Source organism: Artemia franciscana, chromosome 1 (assembly GCF_032884065.1).
Source record: "Artemia franciscana chromosome 1, ASM3288406v1, whole genome shotgun sequence".
Taxonomy (NCBI): Eukaryota; Metazoa; Arthropoda; class Branchiopoda; order Anostraca; family Artemiidae; genus Artemia; species Artemia franciscana.
In genome coordinates this window covers 42,902,022-42,918,436 of record NC_088863.1, presented here as the reverse complement: position 1 = coordinate 42,918,436, position 16,415 = coordinate 42,902,022, and the positions used below count along the sequence as shown (strand labels likewise).

Here is a 16,415-nt window from a genome sequence, read left to right as displayed (position 1 = left end):
TTAGGAGGGGGAAACCTAAAATCTTGGAAAACACTTAGAGTGGAGGGATCGAGACGAAACTCGGTGGGAAAAAAAGCACAAGTCCTAGATACATGATTGACATAACCGGAACGGATCCACTCTCTTTGGGGTAGTGTGGGGGGGGGGGGGGGGTTAATTCTGAAAAATTAGAAAAAATGAGGTACTTTTAACTTACGAACGGGTGATCGGATCTCAATGAAATTTGATATTTAGAAGGATTTCGTGTCTCAAAGCTCTCATTTTAAATCCCGACTAGATCTGGTGATATGGGGGGGGGGGGGTTGGGACGGGGGGACCTAAAATCATGGAAAACGCTTAGATTGGAGGGATCGGGATGAAACTTGGTGGGAAAAATAAGTAGAAGGCTTAGATAGGTGATTTGCATAATTGGAACGGATCCGCTCTATTGGGGGGGGGGGATTAATTCTGAAAAAATTGAAAAAATGACGTATTTTAAACTTACGAAGGAGTGATCGGATCTTCAAGAAACTTCATATTTAGAAGGACCTCGTAACTCAGATCTCTTATTTTAAATCTCAACCGGATCCAGAATCATTGGGGGGAGGGGTAGTTGGGGGGCCCAGTAATCTTAGAAAATACTTAAAGCGGAGGGATCAGGATGAAACTGGATGGGAAGAATAAAAACCTGTCTAAGATACGTGACTGACATAACCGGACCGGATCAGCTCTCTTTGGCGGAGATGCAGGGGGTGATTTTGAAAATTGAGTTATTTGTAAATTAGGAAAGGGTGATCAGATCTTAATAAAATTTGATATTTAGAAGGATCTTGGGCTTTAAAGCTCTAATTTTAAATTCCAACGAGATCCTGTGACATTGGGGGGAGTTGGAGTGGGAAACTAGAATTCTTGGAAAACGTGAATATTGGGGTATTTCTATCTTACGAATAGGTGATCGGATCTTAATGAAATTTAATATTTAAAAGTAATTCATGTCTCAGAGCTCTTATTTCAAATCCCGACCAGATCCTTTGACGTTTTGGAGAGTTGGAGGGGGAAATCTTGGAAAACACTTGGAGTGGAGGAATCGGGATGAAGCTTAGTGGATAGAATAAGCAAATGTCCTTGATATGTGATTGACGTAACCGTACTGGATTCGCTCTTTTTGAGGGAGTTGGGGGGAGGGGTTCAGTGATTTGGCGAGTTTGGTGCTTCTGGACGTGCTAGGACGATGAAAATTGGTAATTGTGTCAGGGAGCTGCACAAATTGACATGATAAAGTCGTTTTCCCAGATTCGACCATCTGGGGGGATAAAGGGAGAGGATAAAATTAGAAAAAATTAGATATTTATAACTTACGAGTGGGTGATCGGATCTTAATGAATTTCGATATTTAGAATGGCATTGTGACTCAGAGTTCTTAGTTGAAATCCTGACCGGAATTAAGTCTCTGATTTTCCTTTTAAATCAATATACTGATTCTTAGAATTTTGTTAGAATTTTGAGCTCATACCATATGAGCTCATGACTCTTAGCTCTTCTTGCCTCGTCAAAAGTGCCATATGAACTCTTAGCTCTTGAGATAAGAGCTAAGAGCTCATATGGCACTTGTGATGAGGCAAGAAGATCTAAGAGCCAAGAGATCATATGGTATGTGCTCTAGCAAAATCCTATGAATCAATAGATTGATTTAAAAGGAAAATAAGAGGCTTAAAACCAGTCAGGACTTAAAATAAGAGCTCTGAGTCACGGTGTCCTTCTAATAGAAAAATTCATTATGATCCGATGACCCACTCGTGTGTTATAAATACCTAAATTTTTCTAATTTTTCCTCTCCCTTTAGCCTCCCAGATGGTCGAATCTGGGAAAACGACTTTATCAAGTCAATTTGTGCAGCTCCCTGACACGCCTACCAATTTTCATCGTCCTAGAACGTCCAGAAGCACCAAACTCACCGAATCGCTGAACCCCTCCCCCCAACTCCCCCAAAGAGAGCGAATCCAGTACGGTTCCGTCAATCACCCATCAAGAACATTTGCTTATTCTATCCACCAAGCTTCATCCCGATTCCTCCACTCCAAGTGTTTTCCAAGATTTCCCCTTCCGTCTCCCCCCAATGTCAAAAGATCGAGTCGGGGTTTGAAATAAGAGCTCTGAGACATGAATTCCTTCTAAATATCAAATTTCATTAAGATCCAATCACCTATTCGTAAGGTAAAAATACTCGAATTTTCACGTTTTCCAAGAATTCCGGTTTCCCCCTCCAATTCCCCCCAATGTCACAGGATCTGGTCAGGATTTAAAATTAGAGCTTTAAAGCGCAAGATCCTTCTAAATATCAAATTTCATTAAGATCTGGTCACCCTTTCGTAAGTTACAAATACCTCAATTTTCAAAATTACCCCCCCCCCCAACTCCACCAAAGAGAGCAGATCCGGTCCATTTATGTCAGTCAAGTGTCTTAGACAGGTTTTTATTCTTCCCATCTAATTTCATCCTGATCTCACCGCTTTAAGTATTTTCTAAGATTTCTGGTTCCCCCAAACTGCCTCCTCTCAATTATGCTAGATCCGGTTCAGATTTAAAAGAAGAGATCTGAGTCACGAGTTCCTTCTAAATATGAAGTTTCATGAAGATCCTATCACTCTTTCGTAAGTTAAAAATAAGTCATTTTTTCTAATTTTTCAGAATTAACCCCCCCCCCCCAATAGAGTGGATCCGTTCCAATTATGTAAATCACGTATCTAAGACTTCTGCTTATTTTTCCCGTAAAGTTTCATCCCAATCCCTCCAATCTAAGCATTTTCCATGATTTTACGCTCCCCCCACCCCAAACTCCTCCTAATGTCACCAGATCCGGTCGGGACAGAAAATAAGAGCTCTAAGACATGATATCCTTCTAAATATCAAATTTCATTGAGATTCGATCACCCGTTCGTAAGTTAAAAATACCTCATTTTTTCTAAATTTTCAGAATTAATATAATGGAAATATAGATGAGCTCCAAGCCTTGGTAAACACTATCGACGAAGAAGCTAGTTCCTATGGAATGAAGGCAAACGCCAGCAAGTCCAAGGTAATGAAAGTATCACGGCACAAAAAGACTGATCCCCCCTCACCATATCGAGAGATTTAGTTTTCATTCACCATTTAGAGCGAGGAAAGCGAGTGGATCGACCAGTTTGTTCGAATAGGAAGTTTGCTGACATCCAGAAATGACTCCTCAAAAGATATCAAACAATGCCTGGCTTTTGCCTCCACATACTTCAAGTCACTGCAGTCTATTTGAAAAAAATAAATGCCTACCCTTAAAACTGATGATGCGACTTATCAGTGCCTTATTGATTCCAGTTGCAATGTATGTTGCAGAAACATGGACTCTAAAAGTCGATGACAAGAACCAACTGGCTGCATTTGAAACTAAATCGCCCCGAAAGCTTGCTGACATCACTTACCTTGACTGTTCGTATCAAACGAACGGCCAGTGTCCACCTTGAATTAACCTCGTACCATCATGAAGACCATCCAACTCCAAAAACTTAAATGGTAAGGACAAGTTCAGTGTATGTCCCTAGCCTGACTGCCCAAAAAAGCCTTTGGACAGAGAATAAATGCCTCACGCCCAAGGGGACGACCTTCCAAACGCTGAAGGGAAAACTTTTCTGACCATCCCATCCCAGTAGTGCTGAAGACTGCAACAAACAGGGAGGTATACCGAAAATATTGCTATGATACCATTACAGGAAAAGCCCCGAATCGGCCAGCCAGGCCGGATGGGAGAAAGCAAGAAAGTAATAGTTCATTTTCATATTAGACCCAATTATTATTCGTAGTATGGGTAGTAATGAAAAAGATTTTTGATTATTAATCAAACTAGTGCTTCAACATCAAGCAGCAGGAATAGAATTAAGAGGGGAACAGCTCAGAAGTCTTCAATGTAGAGACTTTTGAAAGCTATATTTAAACAAGGCAACTCATTAAGAAAATTCTGGGTTAGTGTAAAAGAAGAGTGCCTGGCATTTCAAAAAGCCATGAGAATACTAGACCCATTTGCAAGTACAATATTTATGTGACACAGGATTTTCTGCCCTAGCACCAATAAAGACTAAGTATTCTGGAAGACTAGATGTCAGCATAGAATTAATAATAGCTTTATCAAATATGTCTTCTCGTTTTACGAAGCTTTGCGAAAAAAAAAGCGCACCCATAATATTAAAGCTGGCCAATTGAAAGTTATTCTGATGAGGAGGTGTATGTCTGGGGTTGTCCAATGTGTGGGAGGTGCAGCCTGAAAACCTCTCTGTATACTATGGTTTCTGTACTTACCTGGTATACCGTATAAGGACAGGATCTTTGCTAAGGCTCTTTTATTAACTAAATTAAACGCTTGCTCATTATTCATAAAGATAAGAACTAAAGAGGCTTCATGACTCAAGCATTTCTGAGTTACTTATCCAATGGTGACAATTCGATCAAAGTATCCTTTCCCCTTACTAAAACCACACTGTTCTTCTCTTAAAACTTCATCTAGAGCATCTCTAAGTCTAAAAAGTATCATCATACTAAGCAATTTGCTTTCTGCAGAAACCCAGCTAATGCCTCTATAATTACCAAACTCGTTCATTTGTAAGGTACTTCTCCTTCTTTCAAAATCATATTCGTAATTTCCAGTAATATATTTCCAATTTCACGATACCATATTAAAAAAAAAAAAAAAAAAAAAAAAAAACTCTTTTACCACACTATCGACACTCGGGGTTTTATTATATTTTAATCCTTTCAGTACTGTCAGTAAACTTTCCTAATAAGATATATCTTCCTTCATTTCCAATGAGTCATAAACTTTATAATTCTTTATTATATCTTTTTCTATAACTTTATAACAGTAAAGCACATTTTCAAAATAAACTGCCATCTTTCTTTAACTGTTCCCTGATCACTTTGTGGCCCTGTCCTTATCTTTAACTGGGATAAGGCCCGATTTACAGTTTCCTCTCAATTTTTTAACATTCCAGGACAATATTCTACTTTTTTGCCGTCTGACTGTATCTTCTAGATCTCCAACTATTTATGGTCTACAAGTTTTCTCTAAGTGTCTAACTTTAGGAACCCTATGAGAATCCCATGTTATAACAAAGTATCCTAAATTTTTCAGAGAAATGTGATATTTTTTGAAAGTTGTTATAATTTATTCTGATTTTTAACAAAACATGAAAAAAACACCCACTTAAAACTTTATTTTTAGTAAAAGAAAAACAAGCAAAAAACCTTCCCCAAACCAATATTATGGGATTCCAGCTCCCCTGCCTCTCTCCTCTCCGACCAAGTTTCGCAATGCACCTTTCCATAAAATAACACAGGTTCAGACAGTTCTGATTCATCTATGTAGTTTAAATAGACCTGCAGTTTTTCAGAATTACGATTTCGAATAGCCATGTCCCAAATCAGGCACATTTCTCTGTTTTTACACGAAATCGTACCCCCCCCCTCCCCATGTATGGGTACGTACATTAATGATCAGTGGCTCGTAAATTACCAATCTCAAGTCAAAACTTCTTATAAATATAATAGGTGATATAATCACCTTTACTTGTCAATTTTTATCACTCAGTAATTAAATATAAACTCGAAATCACATTACTTCGCATAATTCTACTATATTCACTTGATCCAAATGTTATCTGTAGTATGTTATTGTAGTTGAGTGTTATTTGTGCTATTCTTGATTCTTCTAGTTCGCAACTAGAATAATAATATCCCAAAAATTAGCGCTTTTTCGTGAGAGACTTATATGTTAGGAAACTTCACCCGACAAATAACATGTTGATTAGTGATTAGAAATGTTTCATTTTCCTCGGATTGAATCTGAGACACTTTTGATGTTCCTGGCTCTTTATTACTTCCTAGATTCAGGATTTCCCGAGCCAGTCTAAATGTTTTCCTGGGAAGTAATCTAAGATTCTGAGTCGAAACTCCGCTATGTATTTTGCAGAGGAAATATTTATTGTTTGTTCATCGAATGTTATTTAGTGGATACAATTTATACCAGAGAACGGGGAGGATCTATGTGCCGAGAAAAAGCGCCAACTTAAAGTTGACGGAAACTATTCAACCGTGAAAGGGAATATAAGTGATTTTGAAGACCACACTGCCTTGACGTATAAATAACAGTTCAAATAGGGATAAATCCTTTTATTAGACAATAAAAAAATTTACAAAATCTCAGGATATTACGATCAAATACACTGTGATCTTTATCAGCAAATAAACTGAAGAGGACGTATCTGCTGATGACAATAACTGTGTATGTGATCGACATATCCAGACATTTTGTCATTGTTTTCACTGTCAAATAAAAGGATTTATCCCTATTTGAACTGTAATTTGTACGAAAGGGGATATAGTCCCATTGGGGACTATAAACCGGGAATTACAAAATTGAAACAACTGAATATTAGACTTTAGTTACTCTAAAGAAGCTCAAACATCAAAAACAAGAAGAACAATAGGGAATTCTTTTCGGAAGACATTGGAAATCAAATATTATTATTAATCTTAAGTCTGATTTCAATTGCTTCTCGAACTACTTGCTTTATGCCTAGTTCATTGCTAATAAGGGCGGATTCTTCAAAAAGTATTTTGTGGCTAGGATTTTTAAACACACGGCTGCTTAAAGCAGAATCAATCTACTTTAAGCAGCCTTACGTTTACTAGTCTTATGTTTAATGGTCCTGACACATACATAGCAACAAAACTTAATTAAGACAAAACATTCATTAAACTAAACTAACATAGACAAACGACATTGAATGACAAAAAGGCCAATTAACTCTTAAAATATCCCTTATGATCAGCCTTCTGTGTTGATCGCGACTAATGTGCTAGTTGACCGGTCAAGATTCGATCTGAATTCATTTTGCACGATTGCCACCCTCTGATGAATTATCAGTCATTTTAAATATGATTCATATCCTTGACGTTGTTTCTACTTGGTAATAAAAATTTAACATGTAATCTGATTTAAAAAAAAACAATCACGATTTATGGCCCTCAATCTATCAGAATAATACAATCCTTAAAGTGTTTTCTCGGTATATTCGTTTTTTATTTAATTTTTTAGTTTTAAAAGCAAAAAAGTTTAAAATAATAAAGCTGCATAGTACCTTCATTAGCTTTTCAACTTCTGAGGCAAGACTATCATCTGAGCCGCCACTAGAACCTTCAGACATCTGTCGACGATGACCTTTCTTCAGATTTGAGGAAGTAACATTAAGGTGGATATGATCACCACTAGGCCCTGAATAAAAACAGCGATTTGGGCTAGAAGGTGCGCGGCTCCCAGGACTGAAATAATATCGACCATGAAAAGACCCAAAGAGACAGATATTGCAGTACTTGAACCTTTAAAATTCCCCCTCTTTTCCAAAATCACCGGAGGTTAGTCAATATTTTTTTTTAAGGCAAAGAAAAAACTTAGAAACGAGGGGTGCATCGTTAACTCACGAAACTCTACAATCCAAAAATTATATGGACTATCGAATTGAGCAGAATAGATGCTGAATTCCATATGAATTTGCTAGGTGGCAACATTTTTTTTCTTTTCCCCTTCAACATGTAGTCTTTGTAGGGTTGGGACCCTACAAAGGCTAAACCTAGGCATTTGCTATTATCTTCATCTTCGAGAAAATTTAATAGAAAATTTTCCAAACATTCACAAATAATGCATTCCTTCCAATTTTTTGAGCGATGTAAGTTAATTACTTAAAGTAGGCACGTACCAGTGCATACAGTGTAGAGTTTAACCCGTGTGAAGACACCCACAAAAAAAAAGGATGAGGAAGGGTCGTGGCCGGTGTCCCTTGAAATCATATGATTTTTAAAATATTTTTGTAATCTAGTCAATAGTTTCGCATAATTTACCTGACCCACTAGGGAAAGAATTCCCGTGAATGTACCTGCTCGTGTTCCCCAGATTCCCCTTACGATACCACATCTCTGATGGTTGAAAAAAAAAAATATATGTTAAACTATAATTATTGGAATTTCGTATAAAAATCAGAATTATAATAGATTTTAAATGACCAGGGTAACCAAACTACATTTTCCAAACTCATTATTAGAAAGCAGGTTTTACTTTTACAAGAAAGTAAAGAGCGATAAATTAAAACACAAAGTACCATAAGTGCAAAGAGGACCTCTTTCAGTTTCTTAAAGCAGGTCTCAGATAATATCTTGGATGTGCTGCAGGGAAAGAGTAACTGGCAGAGAAACTGATGTTCCGTGTGACTCAGCCCAGAGAGTAAAGATCTAGAAGAAATAGGGATTTCGTAATTAAAAGCAGGGTGATTGAGTCTAGCGACTCGATTTTGGAGTCGTTGAGAGAGGTTGATACTGTTCCACGGCTTACATGGGGCTCTCCTGACTACGTATTACTGCCTCTTCCGCTATTTAATATTTTTTACTCTCTGTGCGTAGTTACCTCAAGATAGAGTCTCAAAATTTTTCTAGATATGTCTACGTGACTGCTTCATTTACTTTAGCTCCTCTACAAATCCCACCGTGGCCAGAATTATGCCCAAAACCGATTTGGGAGTCCGTTTACACTAGTTTATTAAGGAGGATGAATAGGCTAAAAGTATGAAAGTTATCAAAGTCATTTTAGTATTCTCAATGAGAAGAAGGAAAGATGAGAGTTAAGTAATTCGGATTAGCATAATTGATGTTTAACCTAATGACTATAATCAGAATCTCGGCTGATACGACGCAAACATATTGAGGCAAGCTTCAAAGTCTTGTGAGAATATTATACAGCTAAAGACAGACTCGTTGAAGAACATCTATAGGAGTTGTAAGTCTTTTCGTAAACCTGAACGTTTGTATGAACATTGAACCGTTTGTTTTACGTAAAAAAAAAGCTGTGAGCAGAATAAGTGATATTGGATGGGAATTCCATTTTCCAGAACTATTTGACTCGAAATCAAATTCTTGCTGTTGTTCCTTGGGGTTTAAGCTATGCTACATGTAATAGTTTTCAATTGTAGAAGTGTTCTGATAGTGCAGTTGAGAGATACCCCCCACCACAGCTCTTACTCACTGAATGACCAAGAAGCCGAGAGTCTTGTTAATAAATGAAAATGTGTAATTTGTTAAAATATTTCCTGGAAATTTTGTGGGAGATAGGGGGTGGGGCTAATGAAGATTTTATCCCGGGAACAAGAGAGGCCAGAGCCGCCAATGTTTAAACTCTGGTTATTAGTTTTCGACTATGTACATTTGTATGGTACCCTTTAGATGCTTCCCACCATTTTTACTCCCGAGATTGCACCAAAACTGTCATACAATATGGAACTTTGTGATGGAGTTATCAACACAAATTTACAAAGAGCACGTAATAAAAAGTGATTAGATATAAAAATTAGCTTTTACAAGAGTCCTTAAACAGCTCTCTATGACATTACAGCGCCCAGCTAGCGGAGAAAAAAAGGAAATAGAAAAAAAGAGGACAGATTACTGCTACCCATGCAATAAAATAGTTTTCCTTGTCGTTCAAGGCAGTAAGTTTCCTCTGTTTGCTTTTCAACAATGGTCATTTCAGTAGTGCATTTTTTTCTTTTATCCGGCGACGTTTCCGAGGGGCTTCAGGCTCTTTATAAACATTTCTAAAGATGTTTTCAGAATAATATCTTACTATTAAGATAAATCGGAATAATAGTTACCACTTAGTATCACTTGGTAGTTTTTCTCTTTTGCGTGTAATCTTAAACTTTTCGTTACTATGGGTTGTGGTTCGCTCTTTACTCGGTTAGAGCTATTGCTGCAACCATCAAAACTTTAAACAAAAAGAAATTACTCTGTGTATGAGGGGAGTACCCCCTCCCCAATCCCCAACTCTTTACGATAAAGCTTTAAAGTGGTTTAAACATACTTCGTATTCCATCTAAATGGCACTAGCGCTTGAACAGTTCTTGAATAATTGGGACAAAGTCAAATTTGATGTAAATAGCGAGAGGCTGAGGAGGGGTCAGCCACCTCATATACGGAATGATTTCTATTCGTTTCAAGTTTTGATGTTGCTTCTTACTTTCATTTGAAATTTTCATTTTCTTTTTGTTTAATTTCTGATCGTTTTTCAAATCATAGTCAAGCCAATCCAAGATATAATGGGGGGCTACCGCCCTATAACTACCACTTCTTGCAGTTAAGTTGCACATATATAACTTGTAAATTGATTTGCAGCGTCCTACATTGGTAGCGTGAAAATTTGCCTGAGTATTAATAGGTCTATTAACTTTTTCTACTTGGTAGCAAGTGACTAAAGCAATTATTGGAATTTGAAAAAAAAAAAGAAAAAAAAAACACATGCACAAGATTAGTAAGGAGGAACCTAAAACTGAGTTCCATTCATGAATGAAATAATACAGGTACAAAGTTCCCCTTTTTCATATGGAGCAAATTTTGTCAGACTCTTAATTTATGTTGAGATTTCATAAATGGATGACAGGTTCGTAATTTTTGTTGGGTACCTTGAAATTTTACGTATTTATATATTTGAAATCAAACAGTTCATGGTATGTTGATTTGAAATATACAAGTTTCATCAAGTTTAGGCTTACCCATCAAAAGTTAGGAGTCTGAGAAGTCTGCCTTATTTTCACCCCCTAAAGGTCATATAATCTTAATGAAAATCCCACCACCAGATTTCAGAGCCCTACTGTAGAGCGTTAAAGCTCATATCTGCAAAAGTGTGGAATTTTGTATTTTTGCCAGAAGAAAGATCACGGATGCGTGTTTATTTGTTTTTTTACAGGGATGATCGTATCGGCCCAGTGGTCCTAGAATGTCGCAAGAGGGCTCATTCTAACGGAAATTTTAAGTTCTAGTGCACTTTTTAAGTGACCAACAAAATTGGAGGGCAACTAGGCCCTCCCACGCTCATTTTTTCCCAAAGTCACCTGATCGAAATTTTGAGATAGCCGTTTTCTTCAGCATAGTCGAAAAATCTAATAACTATGTCTTTGAGGACGAATTAATCCCCCACAGTCCCCGAGGGAAGGACATCCAGTTATGAACTTTGCCCGTTGTTTACATATAATATTGGCTATAAGAATGTATACAGATGTTTTCAGGGGTAATTTTTTCTGGTGGTGGGGAGAGGGGTAGAAGAGAGGGAGTTACGTGGGAGGATCTTTCCATAGAGGAATCGATCATAGGGGAAGATAATTTCCATGAAGGGGGCGCTTGATTTTCCAGCATTAAAACTTAAAACAAACAGAAATTACTACGCATTTGGGGGGGGGGGGGGTTCGTCCCCTCCTCAATACCTCACTCTTTACGCTAAAGTATGTTTAGTAATTTCAAAAGAGCTATTTATTCTAATTAAACGGCCTTTGTGATTCAGGGATCATTCTTAAAGAATTGGAACGAAATTCGAACTTTACTGTAAAGAGCGAGGTATTGACGAGGGGACGATCCCCCTGATATACGTAATAAAAATATACAAATATAAAAGTTAGTTACGCAAGTTGATTTGTAAGTTACGTGTATTTATTACAAATAAAAACGTTTGTAAATAAAATTAAAAGTTTTGGTGGCCTTTTTAAGTAGCCAAAAAATTGGAGGGCAACTAGGCCCCCTCCCTCGTCCCTTTTTTCTCAAAATCGTCCGATCAAAACTTTGGGAAAGCCATTTAGCCAAAAAAAGTAAAATTAATATGCAAATTTCGTTTTGATTATTCATGTACGGTGAGCCAAAATAAAAATCAAAACAGAAATTATTCCGAACATGAAAGGGGTTGTCCCTCCTCAACGCCCCACTCTTTACACTAAGGTTTATTCTTTCTCACAACTCTATTTTTTAAACCAACAAAAAACTTCAGTGTAAAGAGTGGGGCATTGAGGAAGGGACATCCCCTTTCGTATACGGAATAACTTCTGTTCATTTTAAGTTTTAATGTCACTCCTTACTTTCAGTTAAAAACACTTTTTATTTATTTAATTACCATAAAAATTCAATTCTTGCCATTTATATATATTGCTATCAAACTTCTTTTTTAAAGTTCTGGTTACAGTAAGACCGAGTCACTCCTTCCTTAGAGTTCGTTGACATATAATTATTTAATATATTAAAATAAACATTAAACCCAAATTTTCCGTTTGAACATTGATAAAAAAAAAATTCCTGGTAACCTCCTGATAAAAGTTCCTCTTAGGGAATTTCCTGCTCAATATATTCCTCTCCACCTTTTATACCGGTTAAAATATGAATGTATTTTATGACTGTAAACATTATATTACAAAGAAAACATTTTTCTCCAATAGAATGTAGCTATCCCCCCCCCCCCCGCAACACCTATATTTAGGCATATTCGAATTGAAGGGAGATTAGAGATTAATTGATACCCCTCCCCAAACCCCCTTTAATATTTACCTGAACGCTCACAGAAATTTTGAAAATCTAGGTCTAAAAATACACTTTTTGAGGGATAAGGTATCCCCCATCAACTATGCAATGACCCACCAGCCCTCCTTCACAATAGTTTATGCGATAGTATACAGAACTATACATAATTTTATCAAACACCAAGTGACTCAACTTGGTTAAAAGAAACTTTAATCAAACAGTTCGTGGTAAACGAAACTCTAAAAAACGAAATTTTGATACTAAAAGATACATCAAAAGAATCAGATTTTCATGCTGATTTTAAATATATAAATTTTACCAATTTTAGTCATTGTCCTCAAAAGTTAAGAGCCTGAGAAAATTTGCCGTATGTTAGAAAATAGGGGGAAACGCCCTCTAAAAGTCATAGAATCTTAACGAAATCACATCATCGCATTCAGCGTATCAGATAATCCTGTTGCAAAAGTTTCAAGCTCCTATCTACAAAAATATGGAACTTAGTATTTTTTGCCAGAAGAACAATCACGGTCTTTTTTTTCCAGGGGTCATCGTATCGACCAATTGGTCCTAGAATGTCGCAAGAGGGCTCATTCTAACAGAAATGAAAAGTGCCCTTTTTAAGTGACCAGAAAAATTGGAGGGCACTTAGGCCCCCTCCCACGCTCATTTTTCCCAAAGTCAACGGATCAAAATTTTGAGACAGTCATTTTATTCAGCATAGTCGAAAACCATAATAACTATGTCTTTGGGGATGACTTACTCCCCCACAGTCCCTGGGGGAGGGGCTGCAAGTTACAAATTTTGACAAGTGTTCACACACAGTAATGGTTATTGGGAAGTGTACAAACGTTTTCAAGGGGATTTTTTCGGTTTAAGGGGAAGGGTTGAGGGGAGGGGGATATATGGGAGGATTTTTCCTTGGAGGAATATGCCATGGGGGAAGAGAAATTCCGTGAAGGGGGCGCAGGATTTTCTAGCATTACTATTAAAAAAACAACGGAAAAAAAACATGAAAAAGTTTTTTCTACTGAAAGTAAGGAACAACATTAAAACTTAAAACAAACAGAGATTATTAGGCATATGAGGAGTTCTTCTCCTCCCAAATACCTCGCTCTTTATGCTAAAGTATTTTTAGTAATTTGAACTATTTATTCTACGGCCTTTCTGATTCAGGGGTCATTCTTAAAGAATTGGGACAAAACTTAAGCTTTAGTGTAAAGAGCGAGGTATTAAAGAGGGGACAAACCCCGTCATATACATAATAAAAATATAAGAATATAGAAGTTGGTTACATCAGTTACTTCTTAAGTTACGTATATTTTTTACTAATAAAAACTTTCGTTAAAAACTAAAAATTCTAGTTGCCTTTTTAAGTAACCAAAAAGTTGGAGGGCAGCTAGGCCTCCTCCCTCACCCCTTATTTCTCAAAATCGTCAGATGAAAACTAAGAGAAAGCCATCTAGCCAAAAAAAGAATTAATATGCAAATTTCATTTTAATAGTTTATGTGCGGAGAGCCAAAATCAAACATGCATTAATTCAAGAACGTTCAGAAATTAAATAAAATAAACTAGTTTTTTTTTAACTGAAAGTAAGGAGCGACAATAAAACTTAAAACGAACAGAAATTACTCCGCGTATGAAAGGGGCTGTTCCCTTCTCAACACCCCGCTCTTTACGCAAATTTTTTTTACTGTTTAATAAAGTAGAATTGAGAGAAAGAGTCAAATTTTAGCATAAAGAGCGGGGCGTTGAGAAGGGAACTGCCCCTTTCATACACGGAGTAATTTCTGTTCGTTTTAAGTTTTAATGTCGCTCCTTACTTTCAGTTAAAAAAACTAGTTTTTTTTTATTTAAAATAAGTGTTTATATTAACCGTTTATTTAATATGGATTACGTGACCCTCTAGTAATGAACCTAGTTAATTAAAGAGTTTCAAGGCTTAATTCACCATATTTTAAATTTTTCCACAGGAATTTGTCCCAGATAAAAAAGCAAAAAAGATTTCGATTTCGTTTTAGATTCTCCTTCCCATCAGATGTCAATGCTTACAATAGCATGTCAATTTATATTTCACGTTGTTCTTGTCATCTTTATAAAGATAAAACAAAAGCGATTATGGGTCTGCACCCCACCCTTTAAAATAGGAAGTATTTTTAATAGGATTAATTAATTCTATTAAAAATAGGATTGTGTTTATGACTATAATCGTATCAATTTAAAACAGTTGTTTTTCAATTGCTGCAACTGCATTTTTTAGGTCTTCAAATTCGTAATTAAGTGTTAAAAATTAAAAAACGAAGAGAGGCCCTTCCCATTCTATAAAACAAAATTTTGAATATTCCCCATCCCCGAATTTCCGGATACATCCCCGACTGCAGTTTATATTGATTAAAACAACCGTTCCTAATAAAGAATTAAAAAAAAAAAAAAACAGCACTAAAACCCTTCTGAAAGTCTAGACAAACATCTAATACCAATATCTAGGTCGTAAAAATAATTAGGCTAAAGAAAAAAATTATAGAAATAATAGTACAATCTCTTACATATAAAATGTCAACGTCAAATTTAAGCTAAAAGGTTATCAAGAGGATACATGAGAGCTTCCAACTATCAAAAATCGTGTACACCAGTGATGCTGGTGTACACGATTCAGGCCACCATCCATGGGATGAAGAGGCATTGTGTGGACGAACAAGTGAAGCTTCGAGACTTCTACCAGCTGGCAAAAGTGGGCAACCCCTCTGTTAAGCGTCTGAAAGGTAGAATCGAAGCGGGATTTTTGTCCATTAAAACTTAACACAATCTGAGTTAGATTTTAAAGACGTGTTCAGCTGAAATTCACACTTTTCGTTATGAAATAGGCAGTTAACCAAATTATGGCTTGAAAAAATATTTTCAGACAAAGTAGCCCTTCAGAGAGTTGACCTTGAAACCCCTGTTCTAAAATCTAGCCATTTCCCCTAATCACACCCATGGTTACACCTGTTTATCACTTATTCCGTGTGGTAAAAAATTGTGCTTATCTCTTTATTTCTATGTTTAATATTATTTCCTTCTATATGCATTACAAAGCCTTCGCCCGAACTATGAAACATCTTACCTGGAAATTACTTCAATGTCTGATGAAGTCGCTGTCTCAATTTCGTCCCCTGAAGTATGTCCGCTATTGAAGACTGAACGAAATTTAGTTCTTTCAGATCTGCTCGAGAAAAGCATTACTATATTAACATATTATAATGATAAATACCAGACAACAATTTTCATACTGTTATTAACCACCTTTACCAGAGATGGGGTAGACGAAGAACTCTTCAGACCTCGTAATATGCATACCAAACTTAAGTGAACAAGATGAATTTATGTAATCTCAAAACTTTCGCATAATTATAAACCACCGTTATAACAGCTTAAATAAGTGGTTCCCAAAATTTTTTGCGAAGTCCCAGCGAAGCATTCATAAGATCCTATCTGTCCATGAAAAAATTCATATCATTCATGGAAAAAACTTCCATTCATCAGAAGAAGTCTAAGAGATGATTAGCGCAATCTAAACGATCTTAGAATCACCCAAGCTAAAAGATAATTGAGAGAGAAAGGTTTATTTGAACAACAGTCGTAGCTCAAATGGCTAATTTGCTGTTGAAATACAAAACATGTTATTATGCATTGTTATATAATGACGTAAAAAAAGGGACGAAAGAGTTCTGGTAGCGGTTTGTCCGAGCAGGCACAGGCACAAGTTTTAGCTTCTGTCTTGTACAGCTGACTGTCCGGGCTTCTGGGGGTAAAATGTCACGGTGAGCAGGGTTAGACAGCAGCATTTTGCCAAACCTCAGGATAAGGTCACCCAAACGGTTGAAGTTCCAAACTTTGGAGTTCAAGGGTTACTAGGACATCGTGGTAGGAAATGTCTCTATTACTCAGGATGATCCTGGTTGCCCGTTTAAGGACTAACTCCAGTTCCTGAATTAGATAGGCGGTTCTTAATTCTGACGAGCCCCAGATAGGACAGGCGTATTCAAGTATGGGACGTACG

General features: G+C 36.7%; 1 protein-coding gene across 3 annotated transcripts in view; it reads right to left on the bottom strand.

The window, feature by feature from the left end:
* The window catches only part of LOC136029961 (TATA element modulatory factor-like), a 241,771-nt gene that overhangs the window by 149,824 nt on the left and 75,532 nt on the right, over window positions 1–16,415 (bottom strand). For all 3 annotated transcript variants that reach the window (XM_065708519.1, XM_065708530.1, XM_065708538.1), the window contains exons 5-6: window positions 15,480–15,578; window positions 7,143–7,323 (exon numbers count right to left, since the gene is read on the bottom strand). In XM_065708519.1, coding sequence (XP_065564591.1) covers window positions 7,143–7,323; window positions 15,480–15,578 — 280 coding nt within the window. The remainder of the gene's footprint in view (window positions 1–7,142; window positions 7,324–15,479; window positions 15,579–16,415) is intronic.